This window comes from Pieris brassicae, chromosome 9, assembly GCF_905147105.1.
Source record: "Pieris brassicae chromosome 9, ilPieBrab1.1, whole genome shotgun sequence".
Classification (NCBI taxonomy): domain Eukaryota; kingdom Metazoa; phylum Arthropoda; class Insecta; order Lepidoptera; family Pieridae; genus Pieris; species Pieris brassicae.
Genome location: NC_059673.1, coordinates 16,103,516 through 16,124,708, shown reverse-complemented (window position 1 = coordinate 16,124,708; position 21,193 = coordinate 16,103,516). Strand labels below are relative to the sequence as shown.

Below are 21,193 nucleotides of genomic sequence, written 5' to 3'. Positions count from 1 at the left end.
TTTAAAGCATAAGATTGAAGTGTGTAAACTCCATATTTCATAAATTTAAAGCTCAACACCATTGATGACAATGACAATTACTTTTTAAAAACATATTCTTGCACTCAACAATTACTTTAAACTATGTAAAGAAAATTAAATTATTTAAACTTATCCCCTACAATATATGTGCATAATATTAGCTATAAAAGTCACGTCTACACGTATCTCTATACGTCTAGAATGAAGCTTCTTATACAGGGCTCTATAGTAATTCATCTGTGTTTAAATTATATATGCTTTTGTTATAATATTTTATTTTGGTTTAGCCTATGGTGTTATTATAGTCTATGGTTTTCCTTCTGTATAGTGTTGGGATTTGGGTCTTACTTATATACTGTATACAGATTACAGTGTTTTTGTTTATTATTTTACTTTTGAAACTCAATAAAGTTATTCAATTGTCGATTTTAAATGTTCAAATTAATTATTTAGCTTGCTTATACCGGCAACTTTATGTAATAAATATTGTATTCCTTGGTAAACATAACCTTGGCTCCATCATGAGTAAACCAAACAAAAACTCAAAGTTTAAAGAATTAAATTTATCCAAAGAAACATATAAAGCTATTAAGAATATAGGTTTTAAATATATGACAGAAATTCAAGCTGAAGTTTTACCTAAAGCATTGAATGGAACTGATATTGTAGCAACTGCAAAAACTGGTTCTGGAAAAACTCTATCATTCCTAATTCCTGCTGTGGAAATAGTAGCCAAGTGTTTAAATAAAGGTATGTGTATATAATAATGAAAGGAATAATAGCAGGCAAGTAGGTGATGTGCCTCCTGTGCCTGACACTCACAGTCATGTTGGGTGAAAAGCAAGCCAGTCTAGTAGCTTCAGTGTCTCTCATCCCTTAGGTTGTAGGTTAAATGCCCTGGCTGTGCACCATGGACTTTATTATGTGCACATTTAAAATTAGCTCGAACAATGGTGAAAGAAAACAAAATGTGAAATTAAAACAAGTTCTGGCATGAGCGCAAATATCTTAAAAGCTCCTCTACTTACAAAACTAATATTAGATCCATTTTCTAATTTTCAGCACCATCAACCTATTGTATTATCATATCACCTACTAGAGAATTGGCAACACAAACATATAATGTTTTACAAGATCTCGTCTCTTTTCATGAGGGAATTACATCTGCCTTAATTATAGGTGGAGAAAATAGAAAAGCACAGAGCATGCTTTTAGCCAACAGTAAGTAGTTATATTTAAAATACATAATAATGTTTAGTTAAGTTAAATAATATAAACAAGACATGAATTCAGGCTCTGGTTGGTCAGAAATTAGGTCTAGGCAGCAAAAACACCTTTACTTTTAAAGATTCTCAAATCTTTATTTTATTTTTTGTGTATGGTAAATACTAATTTGGTTTAAGATTTAAAAATGACTTGTTTCAGATGTACATATAGTAGTAGCTACACCAGGTAGACTCTTTGATCACATGAGAACGAAAGAATTTGATTATAGACATGTCTCCTGTCTTATATTAGATGAGGCAGATAAGATATTTCAATATGGCTTTGAAGAGGATTTAAAACAAATTATTAATAGACTCCCGAGTAAGTTTAAACTATTATTATCACATTTTCATAAAAATATATTCCATAAGAATTTACTTGGATATGCTAGGATTTTACTAAGATAGGTGATGTTTTAATTATATGTTGGACTGAAATTATCTTTTTAAGATAGGCCTTGCAATAATTTTTGGTACATAAAAATCCAATCCAATCATGTATTAATAATATTTAGGCAGAATTTATGGAGGAAAAATACTACAGATATATATATATATATATATAATAGATAGTGTGACATTTTTACTTAAAATTCTACAATGTTGTAAAATGTTAATATTTTAGTTGAAAAAGAAATAAATAATTTATTGACTCTGTCTCAACTGGCTTATATACGTGTTTTCTTTATATAATCATTGGAGTATCAATATAAAGTGGAATCTCTATAACTTGAATGTCAAGGGATATGTAAAAAAATCGAGTTAACGAGTTTTCAACATAACAAGAACTTTGAGTTACATATGATTTAACTGCTGTATTTTTCAATTTGTGGAGTTGAATTTGAATAATAATTCAACTTAAGTTACATACATTTCTTACATATTAATGAAGTAAACTGTAAAAAGAATCTGTCATCTTTTTCGACCTACTAAGGATTTCGACTTAACAAGGTTCGAGATAAAGACATTCCACTGCATTACTATTTCAAAATTTGATTTCAGAGAACAGACAAACTATGCTGTTTAGTGCTACTCAGTCTGAGACAACCGAGGCTTTAATTAAATCCGCTATGAAAGAAGATTATTATTCTATTAACACAGATGAAGACAATGATAGGGCTACAGTAGAAGGACTTAAACAAGGGTATATATTATATATGAGGGAGTTGAGAAATTTCTGCATCTGTTTCAGTTATTTGTAGTAAATATAGTTGAATCGACGATGACGTAGCATGTACATCATATATCTTTGGCTTTCGAATGCTAATACATGAATTTTGTATAATTGTATTTTATCATTGTTTGGTGTTGAAAGTGTATTTAAAAAAAAGTTAGATTAGTAAAGAAAACTGGTTTTCAGGTATGCAATATGTGAAACAGAGTATAGACTTTATTGGTTACATAAATTGTTGAAGAAGACGCTAAATCAGAAAATAATGGTGTTCTTTTCAAGCTGTAAATCGGTTGTGTTTCATCATGAGTTTTTGTCAAAATATTGCAACATGTCTGTTCTATGTATACATGTAAGTGAATTTTGTGTTTTTATACTATTTGAATAGGTAATTAATCATGTAAGAATTTACTTCAAATGTATATCTTTATGTAGAGATTGATTACTAAAGTAACCAGTTGCCAGTAGAGGTTTTTTTGAACCGATACAACATAGGGGTCTTCAAGAAAACAGCGTAAAATTTCCTGATAGGTCGGTAACACACCCGATAGCCCCCGGTGTTTCAGGTGTCCATGGGCGTATTACTAAAGTAACCAGTTGCCAGTAGAGGTTTTTTTGAACCGATACAACATAGGGGTCTTCAAGAAAACAGCGTAAAATTTCCTGATAGGTCGGTAACACACCCGATAGCCCCCGGTGTTTCAGGTGTCCATGGGCGGCGGTTATCACTTTATTCAAAGTCGTCTGATTGCCGTTTGGCTCTGGCCACGGTGGCGTTCACTTAACATCAGATGAGCCTTGTCTCCTTTTTACAACTGTTCTATAAGAAATCTAAATTAAATAAACGTCTAATCATTATATGCAGAGAGTAGTGTTGGCCTAGTGGTTTCAGCATGCTACTCTCATCCCTGAGGTCGTAGGTTCGATTTCGGCTGTGCACTAACGGATTTATTTTTTCTTTGCTCATTTAACATTGTTTTTGGTCGTCGGTTAAAGTATGGGGAATCCATCTGGTACAAAGCTTCCTGACACCGAAATGTTCGTGTAATATTTTTTGCACTTGACTCATACCTACGCCTAGGCTCTTATCTTCCTCTATCATGCGTTGTACGGTACTGATGTTATCTTCAATAGTCGCTCATAGGGTCATCATTGAGATTGCTACGTCCACGCTTAAACTCGTTAAACCAATTGTAAATAGTGGCACGAGATTGACCGAAAATTTTCTGGCGTTTTCACATGTAAAAAGAGTTTTAGATTTGCCGCGAATTCACAAAAACAAATGACAAATGAATGACATTAGGTTACCAAGAGTTCTAAAATTGAAAATCAAAAAAAAATTGATTAGCTATCTAACTGGCCAGTTTTAAACATTTTGAGTGTTACCCACGTTTATATAAAATATAATTTGAAGACGTATCGCGATATTCATACTTTTTTATGGCATACGCCAATTTGAATTTATCTGTGGTATATGCACATGCGTGGTATTATTGGTTAAGACGTTTCGCGATTTGGCGCCACTTTTAAACTATCACTAATAAATTATAAACACGATCGAAAAATAATTTTATGAATTGCTTGTGAATTTATTATAGTTTATGATATTCCGAAATTTTCTTCATTCACATATGAATTTTGACTGGGACATTAAACAGTCGTTTATTGATAATATTTATAGGGTAAAATGAACCAAGCAGATAGGACAAGTGTAATCTCGGAGTACTACTCCGCTGATAAAATGGCATTGTTCTGCACAGATTTGGCTGCCAGAGGTCTAGATATACCAGCTGTTGACTGGATAGTCCAGTTTGATCCTCCGGCTGATACTAATGTGAGTACAGCATTGAAGTATTCAAAATGTTTTTCATTTTTATTCATGTTAATTCAGTGATGAAAATTTCGGTCTATGACAAATGTACTTACATCCCTAATATTTTTAATTCAAATTCGAATCTTACATTACATTTATAATTCTTTAGCTTCGTATTTTTCTGTTTGTTGATACGGTATATGTTTTTGTATTTATTTAATCATTATTTTTTTAAGTCTCTAATTTAATTAGTGTCGTGTGCCTACAGTAAGTAATTTTCTTTAAACAATAAATGAAAAAAACATGTTTCTCGCGTATTGTTTATTCTCCGGGTTCTGGGTTTTACTAGAAAATCGCGATGGAACCAATTTATGCCTGCTTCTCTTTTTAACGAATTAGTGTAAGCAACTTGACTTTTGGTTCCGAAACAATTAGTAGCCCCCCCACGACCACAATTGTATATATTTTAGGAATACATTCACCGGGTGGGAAGGACAGCTAGAGGCTTAGGCGCTGAAGGCCGGGCTGTGTTATTGTTAAGGCCAGAGGAAAAAGAATTTATAGAATATCTCAAAGAAGCGAAAGTCTTTTTAGACAAATATGAAACATGGGACAAATTTAGTAATTTACAACCAAAGGTTTGTATGGAATTTTTAATGAGACATTTCAGAAACGAAAAATAAGCTTATTTGTTTAGGATATTTTTTTTAAATTTCAGTTTGATATCGTTTATTGAAGAAAATATTGTGGAGTTTAGTAAATTGGACACATTTGTCGCTGGTTTCTATGGACTTACGCTATGTAATCTTTGAATGTAAATTATTTTTTTAGCTGAACGCAGCATTTTCAGATCCAGATTTTGACAAGATGGCGGTGGAAGCATTTGAGGGCTACATCAGGGCATTTGAAGTAAAAAAATTAAAACATGTTTTTAATTTACTTAGTATGGACATGGACGCAGTCGCCAGATCTTTTGGTCTTAAGGAGAAACCGGACGTTGATATCCGTATGTACCCTTAAAATTTATACAAGTTATATGTATTGTAAAGAAAAAAAATATTATCAGAAATAGTATTTTTCTCTATTGAAAGCTGAGATCTTACGAGACATTCCTAATCAGTATTGTGTTGAATATAAAAATAAATTTGAGATAAAAATGGGAATTGGTTTCCTCTTCAAAAAACTTTTATGATACGTCAAAACGAGACAGCGTACTAAATTCATTTAATTATAACTTCTTTTGGGTAATAACGAGATACAGATACATACAAAACGAGATTTTGTATGTATCTGTATTTTAATATATTTCTTTAAATGAACCATTTATTCAATAAGTCAAAACAAAACTTCCGTTTTAATTGGAATACTAATATAATGTGATAAACTTAATCCGTATCTACCTATATAGTTTCGTTATTACCCAAAAGAAGTTATAATTAAATGAATTTAGTACGCTGTCTCGTTTTGTATATATCTGTATTTTAATATATTTCTTGTTTCATCTATTTTAATACGTCAACAGTATAGAGAGGTGGCGTTAAAACCGGGAAATATTAATTATTATTTCAAATTAATTTCGTACGTAGTATCTTGGTTTATTTCTTAGTCGTAAGTGAGCAATTGCGATATATATTAGTCGAGCGGGCCTGATGTCATCCCCCAATTATGTTGCGTACTTGTGATCCTGAGTTGGCTCCGGTCCTGTATTCCCTCAAAACTGTTCCGAAATGCTGGAAGACCGCTTCGAAACATCCGATCCCTAAAAAACGCGATCGCCTTGACCCGTCCAACTATCGCCCACTAGTTATAACCTTGTTCTCCAAAATAATGGAAACCATTATTAACTGCCAGCTCTTGAGGTATCTAGAGGGTCACCAGCTGATTAGCGATTCTCAGTACGGCTTTCGTCGTGGTCGCTCAGCTGCTGACCTCCTTGTATACCTTACACATAGGTGGGCAGAGGCAATTGAGTCCAAGGGGGAGGAGCTGGCGGTAAGGTTAGACATAGCGAAAGCCTTCGATGTGGAACAGAGCACTGCTCTCGAAGCATCCAGCCTATGGGATCCCCGAGAAATTATGCAACTGGATTTCCAGCTCGTCATCGACGGAGCATGCTCCTACCTTAAACCCGTCAATGCTGGCGTCCCACAAGGCTGTGTCCTGTCCCCGACCCTGTTTATTCTGCATATCAATATGTTGCAACTAAGCAACATTCATTGCTATGCGGATGACAGCACTGGGGATACTCTTTGCACGGGCTGGGCAGGTATTTCTCGGGCAGTTGTCGATGAGTACCGGAACAAACTTGTGTCTGGAGTCGAAACTCTACTACGTGGAGTCTCGGACTGGGGTAGACTAAACCTAGTCCAATTTAACCCCAAGAAGACACAAGTATGCGCGTTTTCCGCAAAAATCTCCCTTTGTCACTACTCCACTCTTTGAAGGCACTCTCCTTAAAGCCTCAGCTAACATCGGAATACTGGGCGTTGACATATCGAATGACGTTCAGTTTCGCGGTCATTTGGAAGGGAACGCTAAATTAGCCTCTAAAAAGCTTGCTGTGCTCAGCAAGGCGAGACGGTACTTCACTCCGGGCCACCGCTTGCAACTCTATAAAGCGGAAATTCGGCCCCACATGGAATACTGTTTTCACCTCTGGGCGGGAGCTCCCCAGTACCAGCTCCTTCCACTTGACCGTATTCAACGAAGAGCGATTCGAATCGTTGACGACCAATCACTTTCCGTGCGGATTGATCCCTTGGCGTTGCGTATATTGGGTCTCTCTGCATCTTCTACCGCATTTACCATGGGGAGTGTTCAGAAGAGCTGTTCGGTGTAATACCCGCAGCTGAGTTTCATTACCAGACGTCAAGGCAAAACACCATCCGTATCACCTCGGCGTCCGTCGTGCCACAACTGAGCGTTTTCTAACTTTTGCCACGCACCACCACTATGCTGCCCACTGAAGTTTTTCCGAACCAATTTGACTTAGGGTCTTTCAAGAAAATAAGTTAACCAATTCTTGGGAGGCCGGCAACGCACTTGCGAGCCTTCTGGCAATGTGAGTGTCCATGGGCGGCGGTATTACTTAACATCAGGTGAGCCTCCGTTTGCCTCCTATTACAATTTTTTGCCTTTCTAACTTAAGCCATTTCCTTTTACAGGTGTTGGTTTTAACAAAAAACATAGGCCGAGGAAAAGAAAGGCGGCAACTATCATTGTTCCAGAGAAAATAAAAAAGTGAACTGTATATTGTTACTGTAAATAAAACAAGTTTTTTATATAAATCCCATTGTATCTTTTTACATAAGTAGACTTAATTAGTGGGAAAATAATATAACAAATAGACTAGAAATGGTATACAGGTGTAGTCCCAGGAAATTTAAAGCAAAAATAATAACTAGATATTTATATATATTGGACAAAACATACTTTAATTTAATATCAACGGTAATAGAAGATTTGGTAGATTAGAATTATAACCTATTTTAATAAAAATATTATGAAATGGCCAAACAAGGTAATTCTAAGGCCAAACATTTATTTGATAAGCAGCATGGACTAGTAATGAATACACCTTTGTAGAGGATTAACTTACAACGTAATACAATATGTTATACAGTATGTTGGATTCACAAATAATACTTTGGAAAACAGTTTTTTTTAAATATTATATTACCAGCATAATTTGTTTTTACTAAGTAGCTCCAATTTGTGTTAAAAATATGATCCTGAAGCTATACATTATTCTTATAGTAAGTATATACAGCTTAGAATCAAAATAGGAACTTTACACATTTGAAATTTTATTAAACAATAGATTAAAGTTTTAATGTTTAGTCTGTATACTTTTTTAATAAAAAATTAATTCAAAATCCTATTCTATTTGTTTTGCTTTATATGTAAACAAAAATGTTATATTTTTCTTAATACTAATGTTTTTATATATGGTACAAATACAATAAAAAAATAACTACAAAAGTATCAAAACTACTATTTCGCAGTATCCATTTCATAGACATTATTTCTTACGAGTTTTTCGTAACAATCTTCATGGTTATGTTGATGATTCACTGCATATATCATGGCATCTATAGTTTCAACTGTAGCTGGACATCTATTTAATGAGAAGTATTGGACACATCTCCATGAAGTTTTTCCATGAGTCGTTGAATGTTTTGTATACACAAAGTTCATATGCACTAATTGTTTGTGTCCTTTTCTACTGTATATGTATTTATATCGCACTGGTAGCTGGCTGTCAGATCCATTGACTACTAGAGATAATGCATCTGTAAGATAAACATGCAGTCGATTTAAAAAAAAAACTTATAAAGCATCAATAAATTGAGGATTAAAAAAAATTAGTCAAATATCTTTAATTATTTATTTATCAAAATATGGATATAAAACACATCAAAATGTATAATCATCACACAAATAGCTTAGTCCTATGCTCACGTAAATCTTTATATTAATTTCATGGAATGTAATTTTTAAACCGCAATCACAAATTGCCAAATAATCCAAATTAGAGATCAAAATGTAACAAGCTCACACAACTCACACATAGTCGAATAATACAAGAAAATTATGATACAAACATTAAGACTAGAATATGAGCAAAAAGAAAGTCTCATGAAAATATGGCAAAGGAATGGCACCAACTAAAAAGGTATGTATGTATATTGGCACACAAAAGCCGTCTTATATCACAGCTTATTTTAATAGCTTATAGGTTTACATTTAATGTATATGTACTTAATCTTATATATGTATATAATGTACTTTGTAAATGAATTTTTAAATGGTTGTATGAAAATATATATTTATGACTTAATTTGGTCCCAAATATATTGAATCTTTGATTCTTTATATGTGCTTAAAATCACTTGTTAATAAGCTTTCCTTATAAAATATAGTAATTTAATGAGTAATTGCATCAATTAGCATAATAATCTCCTGGAAATTTTGATACTTTATAAACATCATTCATATGAATTTCAAAGCATGGTGATTTACAAAATGGTAGTTCACAAGCACTACACATGAATCTTGTGTCTCGACGTTTTCCTATACGCCAACAAAGACGACAAGACCGCTGTGGATATTTCTTCTTCCCATCTTCTTTTTGGGGTATTGTTACAAGGTGGTGGTCTAGCCCTGGCCTTGCATACTCTTCATAAACAGGTTTTACCATTGATTTTGATACTTTCCCATTCACTAAATGTCTAAGATCCATAAAAAATGCACTGAGACCGGCACAATCTGAAATCACGATGGGCATTTTCAAATGACTTTATATTAATAATATCTGATGATGTTGAAAATGCCATCGTGTTTTCAATGAAAGATTTGCAAAAAGAAAATAATGCAACACATTTAATGAAAAAAATTAATTGCATTTTCAACACAATCTATTAACAGAAGCAATAAAGATAAAAAGTAAATGTATATGTTAATATCATCTAATGGGTTAAGGGCAGATAGAGATGATTATTTATTTTGGTAAAATGTCATAACTAGAAATAAACAGAAACCCATGAAATGATATGTATATATATTATGAAATCAGCCTGAAATGTGATATTTTGAACTGAATTAAAAATACTTACTGTCTTGTGGTGTCTGCAAATCTAATGGCATCATCAAGTGTTTCTTTGCTTCGGATGTATCATGGGATGTGCAAACAGCTGGATCTGATACTATGATATCACTGTCATCACATTCAGTCTTAAGCTCAACAGAATTATCTGGAACATTTTGAGTATTATTTCGTTCAATTACATTTTTATTTGGGCTTTGTATATTTGGATTTATTGAAGTGGTTATGTCAACAGGATTCTCATCATAAATTTTTTTCAAATTCTTTTCAAAAGCTATAGTTCGTGTAGAAATTTCATTTAACTTTTGTCTCTTTTCTGCATTAAGTATATCACCATAATAGTTTGTTCTTAGAAGCTCTTCTGATTTTCTTTTTAATTCACTGATTTGCTGCAGTTTGCCAAGTAAATTTCTTTGTTTAAATATATCTATATCATATGTTTCTGGGGTATCATTTGGAGATGAATCATACATATCTGAGGCACATGATTCGGAGTTTGGATTGTCATTATGAGTATCTAAATTTGTTTTAGGTTCCTTATCTGTCTCTAAAACTTCTTCAGTCTAAAATCAAAAATAAATGTTTATTAAACACAAATATTTTATTAACAAAAAATAATGGGTTAATCAATTCTACTAACCTCTTTATTGGTTAAACCTTTGATTTGCAAAATTTCAGCTGTTCCAATAAAACTAGTGAGATCTTCTCTCTTAACACTAACTTCACCATGATACATGAATTGTAACAAATCTCTCATAGCTTTGTGTGTGACGTCCCTCAAAACAACTGAAAATTATTTGTGTAGTTACTATTTTTACTTTTTAATTTCAAAAAATTCTTGACAGTGTTATAAATACAAGAATTCAACTCCCAAGACTGGACATTACTTGACACCAATTATTACAATTTAAACTGCAAATTAAAATTATTAAGATATTCATGCAATAAAAAACATCACCTACGAACCAAAATACATAAATAAAACTCTTTACCAATTGGATGTTGACATGGATTTAATTGAAACATTTTCTTGAAGTAAGGTGAACATATTGACAGGATAACTTTGTGAGCTTGCAGCAAATGACCATCAACAGCAATCGTCACATCTACGAATTCACTATTACCCAATAGTCCTGCGAAACCCTTGCTCAAGTTTCCGTGAAAATTATTCCAAGACAATGAGAATTGTTGCTCCATTTTGTTTACTAATATCTTAACAGCACATTACATGATAAACTTTTGCTTTTAAAGGTAAATTAAGCATAACAATATAGCCTTTAGACCAGCTAATTTGCAAGAATTTGCGTTTTGTTTTATTTTTTATAATATGACCCTTTTACAAAATCTAATTCCAATTAATAATAAAAAAACATGGGTACGCCAAGTTGACAATTGCCAATCTAGATTTCGACGGCTGTCGGCGACTTGTCATGCTTGACAATAACAGTTATTATTGTTAGAGTTTCAAATAGTTGCTGTTGCATACATCAAAATATTTTCTTAATATTGTATGATTCAAATTGGCAATGGACACATTTTACAATAGAAATTCATGATAGCGAATCTATTCGTTTTTGAGATATAGTAGAGGTGGCACATGGACATTATCCATCCACGTGTTTTGGATTTAATTATTTTAATGTTAATTAATAACATCAACTAATATCGTAAGTTATTTTTATTTATTTCTTATATTTCTCCCGTTACCTTGTTATATTTTTGGTAGTTTATAATGGAGAAACGCCCTCCAGACCCCCCTGATCCTTCGGATACCTCTTCTCCAGTGGAATCAATGGATTTATCCCCCCCAGTGTTTCTCCAACCTGGTGTCAAACGCAGACTCGGTAATGATAATGAAGGTTTACCGGAACCTTCCAAAAAATTATGACTGATGTTCGGTCATCTGCTGATGACGTCAATCCTGGCTTTTACTCCCATCCATCTCTCACTGACTCACCTAAGTCATACCATATCAATGACCCTTTTTTTGGTCCACGTTTCTTGTCCTGATTCTGACCCGTCCTTTGGTTCATCAATCCGTTCAATTAAATTTGGTCACTTTCTAATAAATAACAAAGTGTCCAATATTTTTCAAGATGGTGTTAAGAAAGTGTGTCGTAACAGAATATCTGTTGAGTTTAAGTCGGGCTTAGATGCTAATAATTTTATGTCTATCCCATTGTACATTCCAACAATTATTCTGTTACCATTCCTAATTATAATGTTTCCCGTATGGGCCGTGTGAGAGGTGTCCCAGCTGAAGGTTTTGGGTTTGGTCCTCAAGACCAGACGCCTTAATCGCAAGTTGAACTCTAATGGTCAAATCACATGGACTCAAACGCAAACTGTTGTTTTGACATTTCAAGGACAATACCTTCCTGAGAGAATATTTTGCTGCCATAATTCCCTCCCCATTGATACTTACCAACTCCCAACAATCCAGTATCTTAACTGCTGTAGATTTGGTCATGTAAAGACAATGCCGATAGAAGCCTACATGTTACCGTTGTACTCTAGCCCATTCTGGCGATGATTGTAATATCCCTGAATCAGAATCCCTATGTTTATTTTGTACTGCCTCTCACTATGCCACCAACAAAGCATGTCCTGAAAACAATAGACAAAGAAATATAAAATCCGGCAATAACCAAGTCTCCGAAATGGCTAGGTTATTGCCGGATTTTTTCCCGCTTTAGGGTTTCTGGGTATCGGTGTCTCCTAGATGACAGGGATGATGGCTATGCTGGCTCTGCCTTTTTGGTCAGCCGATCCCTCACCTTCCACTCATTACTCCTTCCTCTTAGTAATATTATTAATGCTGTTGCTATGAGGGCTTTTAATATCTCGTTTATTTCTGTTCATATACCCCATCCCCATTTCAACTACATTTCTGATATTCGTTCTATTATTCTTTCGGTTCCTCCTCCTGTTGTCATACTGGGTGACTTCAATGCCCACCATGTTTCTTGGGGTTGTCATTCCTCAGATTCTTTTGAGTCCCTTCTACTAGATTTACTCGATGATATAAACATAATCATAAATTCGGCTTGGGTGAAAAACTTAGGTGATTGGTTAAATGATCATGATTTCTCTATTTCTGGGTCCAAATGTTCGGCAGTCACATTTACTACAAAATACAATGTAACATTTCATTTAAAGGGTCCCCCATATCTTCTTGTAAGCATGTAAAATTTTTAGGCCTAAATTAAACGATGTTCCTCATTTCAACCACGTGATTAAAAAATGTGAGAAGGGTGTTAACGTTCTCCGTACGTTATCCGGTGTGAGATGGTGAGCACATCCTTACTCGCAAAAGCTTTTATACAATGCTGTGGTACGAAGTTATTTTGATTACGGCACCTTCCTTTTAGATCCTGGGAACAAGCAAGCCCTTGACCAAATTTACAACATTCAGTCGAAATCTTTACGCATCGTCCTAGGTGCTATGAAATCCTCACCCATTAATGCTCTCCAAATAGAATGTGCTGATCCCCCCTTGTATTTACGTAGACAATTTTTAAGTGACCGCTTCTTTATAAAAATCCTCCAATACTCTGCACATACCATCTTGTCCAAATTACGATGCTTATCATCTTTCACGATGCCATCATAGTTAATGTTCCATGCCTTTTACACAGTTTCAATAAACTGTCTTGTCTTCCTAATCCCGTTGAAAGTTTCCCTATTAATCCCTTATTTTTAAATAGTTACGAATCCCTCATTTTTGATCCTAAAATTATAATATTATTAAATTTGGAATTGAAATGCCCCCAAGCTTCCATCTGTTTTCGGGAAAAAAATTCAATATTCTGGCAGGGTTGGTTACACTGATGCCTCCAAGTTTCCCAGTAATGAGTGCATCGGTGCGTCAGTATGAGTCCCTTCATTCAAAATAGTATTGAGTTATAAACTTCCTTCTTTGACCTCCGTTCAGGTGAAGCTTTTGCAATCCAGGAGTTACATTTTTTCCGATTCTCGCAGCTGCTGACAGGCAATCCAATCCATTCAGATCTAAAAAAAACATAATACAATTTTAAAAATAAGAGAACCTTTGTTTAGGTGTAGTAAAAAAAATATTCACATTGTACTTATATGTATACCTAGTCATTGTGGCATAGGGGGTTATGAAACTGCTGACTCTTGTGCAAAATGTGCTAGTTTCTGCGGACCATGTCAGCATCCTAACATCTCAGCCCATGACCTAACAGCTCTTGCGTACTCCCACCTTTTAAAATCCTGGACCACTGATTGACAATCTTCTAAAGAAAAATCTGGCAGGCACTATTCTAATATTCAATGTTTTTTAAACAATTTTTTTAAGCAAAAAGGTAACGTCTATAATCTGTCGTCTTCGTATAGGACACGCTTGTACTCCCGTTCACCTAGCCAAAATTAAAATTAAAGACAGTTCTTTCTGTGAGTGTAGTATGGACGAAGGCTCGCCAGACCATATATTTTTTAACTGTTTTTTAATTAATGACTCCTTATTTGACCATCTTCCTCCAAATTTCCCTCGTCCATGTAACCTTAACTACTACACACCTACACCTACTTTCCCTCCCATCCGTCAAAATTCATCATTCATTCAGTCAATCAGCTTTGTCGTCAAAATTTTAGGGAAACTTATTTCTGTTAAAATTGTTAATAAGTTAAAATTATAAATAAGATTCTTCCCTCCATAACTTATAGTATATATGTTATCCTCTTGTATATAGTATTATATGGATGTGTGTGTTGTCTTTATTATGTCGTCATCTTTGTTTTAGGTAACTCTGCTTAGATAAAATTCAATTTATCAAAACTATCCTCACCGTGTTGACTTAGAACGCGACATTGGCGGAATTGTGATTTACACAGAAGTCGCCATTAATAAAATAAAGTGAAGTGAATTGGCAATAGGCGAAGAATATTTTATATATTTTTAGCATACATTACACAGATGGAATATTATAATCTAATAATATAATTATTATTATGTGTATCGGTTTTCACTTCACTCGTCAGAAGACCTGCCCATTAAAAGGCTTTTGTGGGACATTCCAAGATCTGCTATTATACCATTAGACGCTATAACAGACTTTCTAGAAATTATATATTTTTAGTAAATACTAAATCTTTTGGAAGAAGTACGCTTTTCAATGGTCAAGGGATTCGCCAGTTATATACGTTTATATTTAATGGTTTTATTTATGAAAATGGTTCCAGGTAGAGTATCAATAATAATAAAATCAGAACACGTAGACCTACCAATTCTACGGGTCTATTTCTAAAGCATTCAGATTCCACATAAAGATGTTTAATATTTTTATCGTATGTTTAAATTAATTTATGACACCAGAAAGTAAGACAGTATCGATCTTTGCTAATGCCAGCACTCTAACAGTAATATTATATTTTTATGTATAAGTAATATTCATATCGATGCAAAACGGGTTGGAAGGTCAAATACGGAACATATAATAAAAATAAACTTATGTTCTTTCTACTAACATACTGCATTATACTATGTACAGAACTATCTTGAGCTAAATAAAGACAAAACATCAGTAATCACCTCAACAGCGTGGACCTTTCGACTTTCCAATGTAATCCTGGGCTCTTGCTAAACCGGGCCACATTTTTCTATGGAAAACTGTGTGTGTGTTGGTAAAAAAATGGTGTTTTGTGCTGCCTAGTGCGTATGCTTTTAATTTCCGGCTTTATGCCAATCGAAACCATTTGCCCAAAATTTATATTTGCTCGTACCGTGAAGAATATCATTGTCAGAAGAAGCCGATCACTTACTTAGTCTGCATACCATGTGTTTATTGACTAAAACTCCATTCAAAGTTAGTGTAAGATGTACATCTGCGCCAAAACGCCAATTAATTAAGCTTTATAAGAGCTCAGTCACCCTGTTTCCTTAGATAGCCGAATCATGACAGGGCACTTTTAATTTTCTGGTGTCACGAGTTATTGCGATAAGGCGTCCTTTTCACCCCTCCCCAGTCCGAGCGAAAGTATGCAGTGAATAGCCTTCTTATTAAAAACTGTGGAAAACTTTCATCTCAAATATCTTTTGTGTTCTGTAATTATCTACGCTTAACGCATTTTTAATTTTATTTCAATTACCACAGATTAAAATTTGAACTTGGAATTAGAAGAACAATAAAAATTCTTCTTTCGTAAAGGTAACGTTAGCTAAATATATGGGATTAAATTTATTTGTAACTTATAAACGTATATATAGGTAAATTACAAATAAATTTAATAATTTAGCTGTGGAGCAAAATTGAATTTTATTTTAATTTAAAATAAATTATGAATACCTATTTCGTACTAAGTATTTAAACCAACTATTAACTGGTTTTCTTTTTGAAAGGATTATTACAGCCTGTATACAACGAGAAACTTATACGTACAACGTGCCTATACACTTAATTTAAATTTTCTTTATACTACATACTTTTAGCTAGCGAAAGATGCAGCTTGCGCAAACTTTATTTAAAAACAATGTAAGAAGCATGTATTTATAAATATTCAGCGGTCCAACGGGCGAGTCTTAGGATAGGAATCAGAAACGAGGCTTAGCACTAAGTCTGACATTGACCCGTACTTCGAAAATGTTATTGGATTATGACATGCGGGGAGTCATATTACGGTCGGTCGTTGGTCGAACTCCGGCTCAGCATCATTGGTATTTTTTTCAATTAACACTTGGTTGGTCACTTGTACGGTGAAAGTAGACATAATGAAACCGACCACTGAGCCATCTGAAGCCAAGATAACAGCATCACTGGATTATTAATCTTTAGTAATACAAAACTTTAATGTAACCTTATTTTAATTTAGATCACAGAAATACGATAGAACAAATATTGGCCTGCGTTGTCCAGTCTTAGTGGAAACCGCGCTCATTCTGCTGGTGACAGGTAATCAATAGTTTGCTAGTTTATTTGGCTATGGATATCGGTTTACCGACATGTGTATCTACTCGATATAATCGACGACAGCCCAAAATCGATGCGATTGTGAATCGGACCGTAATTTGGATACGTTCTTATCGTTAGGAAAAACTGAAGAAATTTGTGCTCTGTATGTGATTATAGATATAAATGGAACTATTTAGATTTGTGTTACGTATGTTTATGTTAGATAGAAAAGCTGTAATTAAGATAGAAACATCTTAGATTTGTATTTCTGTTATATAAAAAAAAAAGATAGACAACGCACTCCCTTGATAATATTACCATATTATTTGTATAGACGGATTAACAATAGTTTAGTCACTTGCTTGCTTTAACACCAATTGTGTTTGAAAGTTTTCTTCGTCTAGCATTAGAGATATTGTATAAACCGCGCTCTTTCAATCAAGCTTGAACAGTATATCCTCAAAGTGGGAGGCCCTTATAGTGTAACCGTAAAATTTAAAGTCAACACCTATCGCGAACCGCTGCATATAAAAAAACCTATACGTTTTTGCCATACGGGACTCGTAGTTTGCTTTTAGATTTTACTCTCAGGTCTTTTATGTATTCTATATTGACAATTTAGAACTGTTTTATTAATATCAAATACTTGTAACTGATATAACGGATATAGTAGAGAATTTGGTGATTAATCAATTCTATCAAAATTTCAAACGTTTGCAATGTCAATATAATATAAAGTTAAATTGAAGGCACGTCGCCGACCTATTTACAACAGAGCATTGGATTGTTCGCCGTGCGCTAACTTTGTGCTAGCACTATCTTATAGATTTAGCCGATACTTTGACAATGTACGAACTAACGAGGCGCCTTGCTTACCTAGAGAACCTCATGTAATGTGGTTATAATGTATTGTATATAACGATGTAACGTTTTACACAGAATGGTAAATGGTAAATTAATAAAATATTGACATAAAACTAAATTAAAATTAATTTATAAAACTTCTGTATTGAATATAAACGCGTAAACAAAGACTATAAAAATAAATTGCGCTTCATCTATTTGGCAAATTCCGTTAATAGAAAGTTACCTCTTAAATTATAATTTAGGAACGGCATTTTCTTACTGTTGATTTCGGGTTATTGGAACGAAGGGTTTTTAAAAATATCACCCAAAAGGGGTAAAAGCAATAACTTTCCATGTTTTTTTTCTTACAATAAAATTCACAACAGAGAGTGTGCCTAAACAATAATTATTGCAGTCTTTAACTTAGGGTTTGTTTCAATGTATGGATAAAGTAACAAACAGCTATGCAACACATAAATTATTTGGAAGATAAAAGTTTCGAAAAAGAAACTTCGCGTTCCATCGGACTCACTTATGATGGATTTTTCTGACGAATAGCGCTATTTGACAGTCGTGAAACGCAACAATAGTGTTTATCCTAATAGTAATAAATAGCTTATTTGGAACTTATGTAGACCTTATCCGTACATTGTGAAACATACCCTTAGTGTTCTGTAATGTTTTGACACTATTTTTAATAAATTTTCGTATAATAAAACATATCACTTGTGACTTACTTCTGTTTTATTCTGAATATTTTTTTCAGTTACATATAAATATAGGTTTTTTGTCTCACACTTAAGACCGGAATGTCATAAGTAAAAATTTAGAATTATAATGTATGCACAGAAAATTGAAAGCAGGATGGCGAAAGTAAATCAAATAATTTACCCATTTCCAAAATGACAAAGTTTGTAACAACCTTAGGAACGCAACTATGGTTCAACTCGGAAGTAAGGACGTGCCTCCAGGGGCGTCGAAAGTTGGTGGCGTGATTGGCCCCATTGTGAACTCAATACTACATTGCTACATCTTCAGACCACTAACACAAGCCTTTCATTCCAGACTGAACTGGGGAATTGTGGGTCATATGAAATTGAGAATCTTATAATAACGTTTTATTGGTAACGCCCATAGTGTTCGTGCAATATAAAATTATCAAGCGTTCGTATTAAATGAGTATTTGTACTCTAGTGTGGAGTGTTCATTTTAATAATCATTAACATATTAACAAATTAACACCCAAATTTCTTAGTCGCTACGAGGTAACTATGTAGATGTTTTTTATCTATGAATATTTTGCCTCAAATAATAGAAATAGAAGCATTCAATTGTTAATAAAAGCATAATCAACGTTAAGTTAGTCTTACTAAAATTAAAATTTTTCAAAGATGGGTTACCTTATTTATAATATTTAACAACGTGTATTAATAAATTATATACGAACAATCGAAGCAAATTTTAAATTAAGGTATAACTATAACTATTCGAAAGTGTGAACGGACATACCGTTTGTCAACAGTGTATAAAGAACCAGTGTACAATGTTGTAGCGTACAGTGGGACGTGCTCGGCGTACGCAATAAAAAAGTAATTACATACTTATAATTTTATATTACACAAATACACGGCAACCAGGAATCTCAAACCTATATTAATTGACTGAAGGTTTAAATTGTACATGCAAATATAGAGAAATAATTGTTACTTGTCATCAGGTTTTTACATCAGTTACTTGTAAGTTTTCTCAATGGATTGGTGTTCCTTTGTAGTGCCTACAATTTTGTGTTGCCTGAAAACCATATCATATAATCATATCATATCATATATCGTTGTTAAAATACAGTTATTTTGTTCGACGTCTTGGTGAATAGAAATTCTTATTCTACGGTTTAGTGGCTTCATCATGCGACTATTATCCCAGACTTCGTAGATCATTCGGCTGTGCACCAATGGACTTTATTTCAATAATATTTCTAATAATTGCTAGAAAGGTGAAGGAAAACATGAGGAAACCGGCTTGCCATAGTCCCATCAAGTCGACGGCGTGTGTCATTTATTAATAAAGTAATTAATTAATGAAGCATCAATCTGAAATAAAGCACGTATCATATAAAATAAATTCACAGCATATACATATAACAAGAAGCTTCTAGTTTAAATTTGGTGGTCCTGACAAGGTTAGCCAGTGGAATCAAATTCTGGCTTTCAAATTAATCTCGTATTTTCCAATATTTCACTAAAATTGAAATGACCCACTCCAATTTATACCAATATCTGCTTTGAATGGGTTCCAATTAAAGGGCAAAAGCATAAATCTCTGGGCCATAAAGCTTAATCACTTTTGATAATAGAGTAAAATAAAAACAAAATTGTATCCATTAGAAAGAAATATATACACTTTTTCATCTCAAGGCATATATGGAACACAATGGGAGAAAGGAGATACGAATAAAATGTATGTTTTGTTTTAATATGCAAAAAGCCATATAAAACAGGAACATACTTTCAATATGTAGGCAATGGGCAGTGGGTATCAATCTATCCTAGACAATGGAGGCTTTTAAGGGATTGCACATAGCTCATAATGATTGCGTCTGTATACAAGTTTCAAACCTCGCAAACAATTAAAACTGTGCAATGTTCATATAAATAAATATGGATATCGTGTGTGGCTCGTTATAATTCCCGTAGTGCAGTGAAAATTCTAAATCTCCATCACTACCTCGATAATCTAATTCACATTAATTTAAATATTATTTATTAACACTTCGTTAGGTAAAATGGTACGTAAAAATAGGTTACTTAAATTAAATTATTTAGAAAAGAGCATACTCTCTTAACGCAGTGACTAAAATGGGTAAACATGGCCTGCGATGACTGCCTTTTGTGGGCTCCTACGCTCTTTAGCAAAAATCATACAAGGTACCGCCACACCACTAACAAGCGATTTCTTTCGCAAAACCCTAGTGTAGAAAAATAAAAAAGAAAATACCTGCTAAAGGTAAAGAAGAAGTCTATAAGTAAATTAACAAAAGATAAATTACATGTAACACTAGAATTTTACAATACTAAACTAAAATTTAATAAAAAGTAAGCGGCAATCTTAGGGTAAATGAAGCGTAATTAATATATATAAGCAGCGGCGGCCTTAGGGGGCAATCACCCGGGGCCCCGCTCTTGCGGGCCTGATGGCCCCTGAATGAATGGCCATAGAGAGAATTTAACATCTGATCGCAGATTTGAGTGAGACAGGCGGCAACGTTAAAGATTTAGTAAAGTTAATAGCCAGATTTGATCCCATGCTGAGACTTCAACTAAAACAAGCAAAGGATAAGACGACCAATGACCACTATATCGGAAAAACTATTCAAAATGATATGATAATTGAAAGAACTGAACTAAAAAATAAACCTACCAAGTCAGAAAATGAAAAAAAGCGTCTTAAGCAGCAGTATGGAAAAATTAGAAAGAATATAAAAAGAAATATGGAATATTATCAATTCAAAATATTAGAAGAAGAAAAAGATAAATAATAGGAAGCAATGGGTACAGAAACTAA

The 21,193-nt window shown here is 33.6% G+C and overlaps 2 protein-coding genes across 4 annotated transcripts; one reads left to right on the top strand and one right to left on the bottom strand.

Annotated features, from left to right (window-relative positions):
* The first annotated feature begins 349 nt into the window (after window positions 1–349).
* LOC123714287 (probable ATP-dependent RNA helicase pitchoune) lies at window positions 350–7,617 on the top strand. Of its 2 annotated transcripts, none has more exons than XR_006754289.1 (9): window positions 350–771; window positions 1,084–1,242; window positions 1,447–1,608; window positions 2,289–2,430; window positions 2,647–2,809; window positions 4,139–4,291; window positions 4,741–4,908; window positions 5,121–5,276; window positions 7,435–7,524. XR_006754289.1 is itself a non-coding variant. In XM_045668502.1 (9 exons), the coding sequence occupies exons 1-9, from the start codon at window positions 543–545 to the stop codon at window positions 7,512–7,514; spliced, it is 1,431 nt and encodes a 476-aa protein (XP_045524458.1). In that variant the 5' UTR covers window positions 350–542; the 3' UTR covers window positions 7,515–7,617. The 2 variants fall into 2 exon arrangements, 1 of the variants encoding a protein (XP_045524458.1); XM_045668502.1 differs by having other exon boundaries at window positions 5,102–5,276; window positions 7,435–7,617.
* A 48-nt stretch (window positions 7,618–7,665) lies between these two features.
* LOC123714288 (kelch repeat and BTB domain-containing protein 4-like) lies at window positions 7,666–11,224 on the bottom strand. 2 transcript variants are annotated; one of them, XM_045668504.1, is made up of 4 exons: window positions 10,868–11,224; window positions 10,516–10,661; window positions 9,886–10,438; window positions 7,666–8,562 (listed from the first exon to the last, which is right to left on the bottom strand). In XM_045668504.1, the coding sequence occupies exons 1-4, from the start codon at window positions 11,070–11,072 to the stop codon at window positions 8,264–8,266; spliced, it is 1,203 nt and encodes a 400-aa protein (XP_045524460.1). In that variant the 5' UTR covers window positions 11,073–11,224; the 3' UTR covers window positions 7,666–8,263. The 2 variants fall into 2 exon arrangements, with proteins under 2 accessions (XP_045524460.1, XP_045524459.1); XM_045668503.1 differs by lacking the exon at window positions 7,666–8,562 and adding an exon at window positions 8,651–9,538.
* Window positions 11,225–21,193: the final 9,969 nt, after the last annotated feature.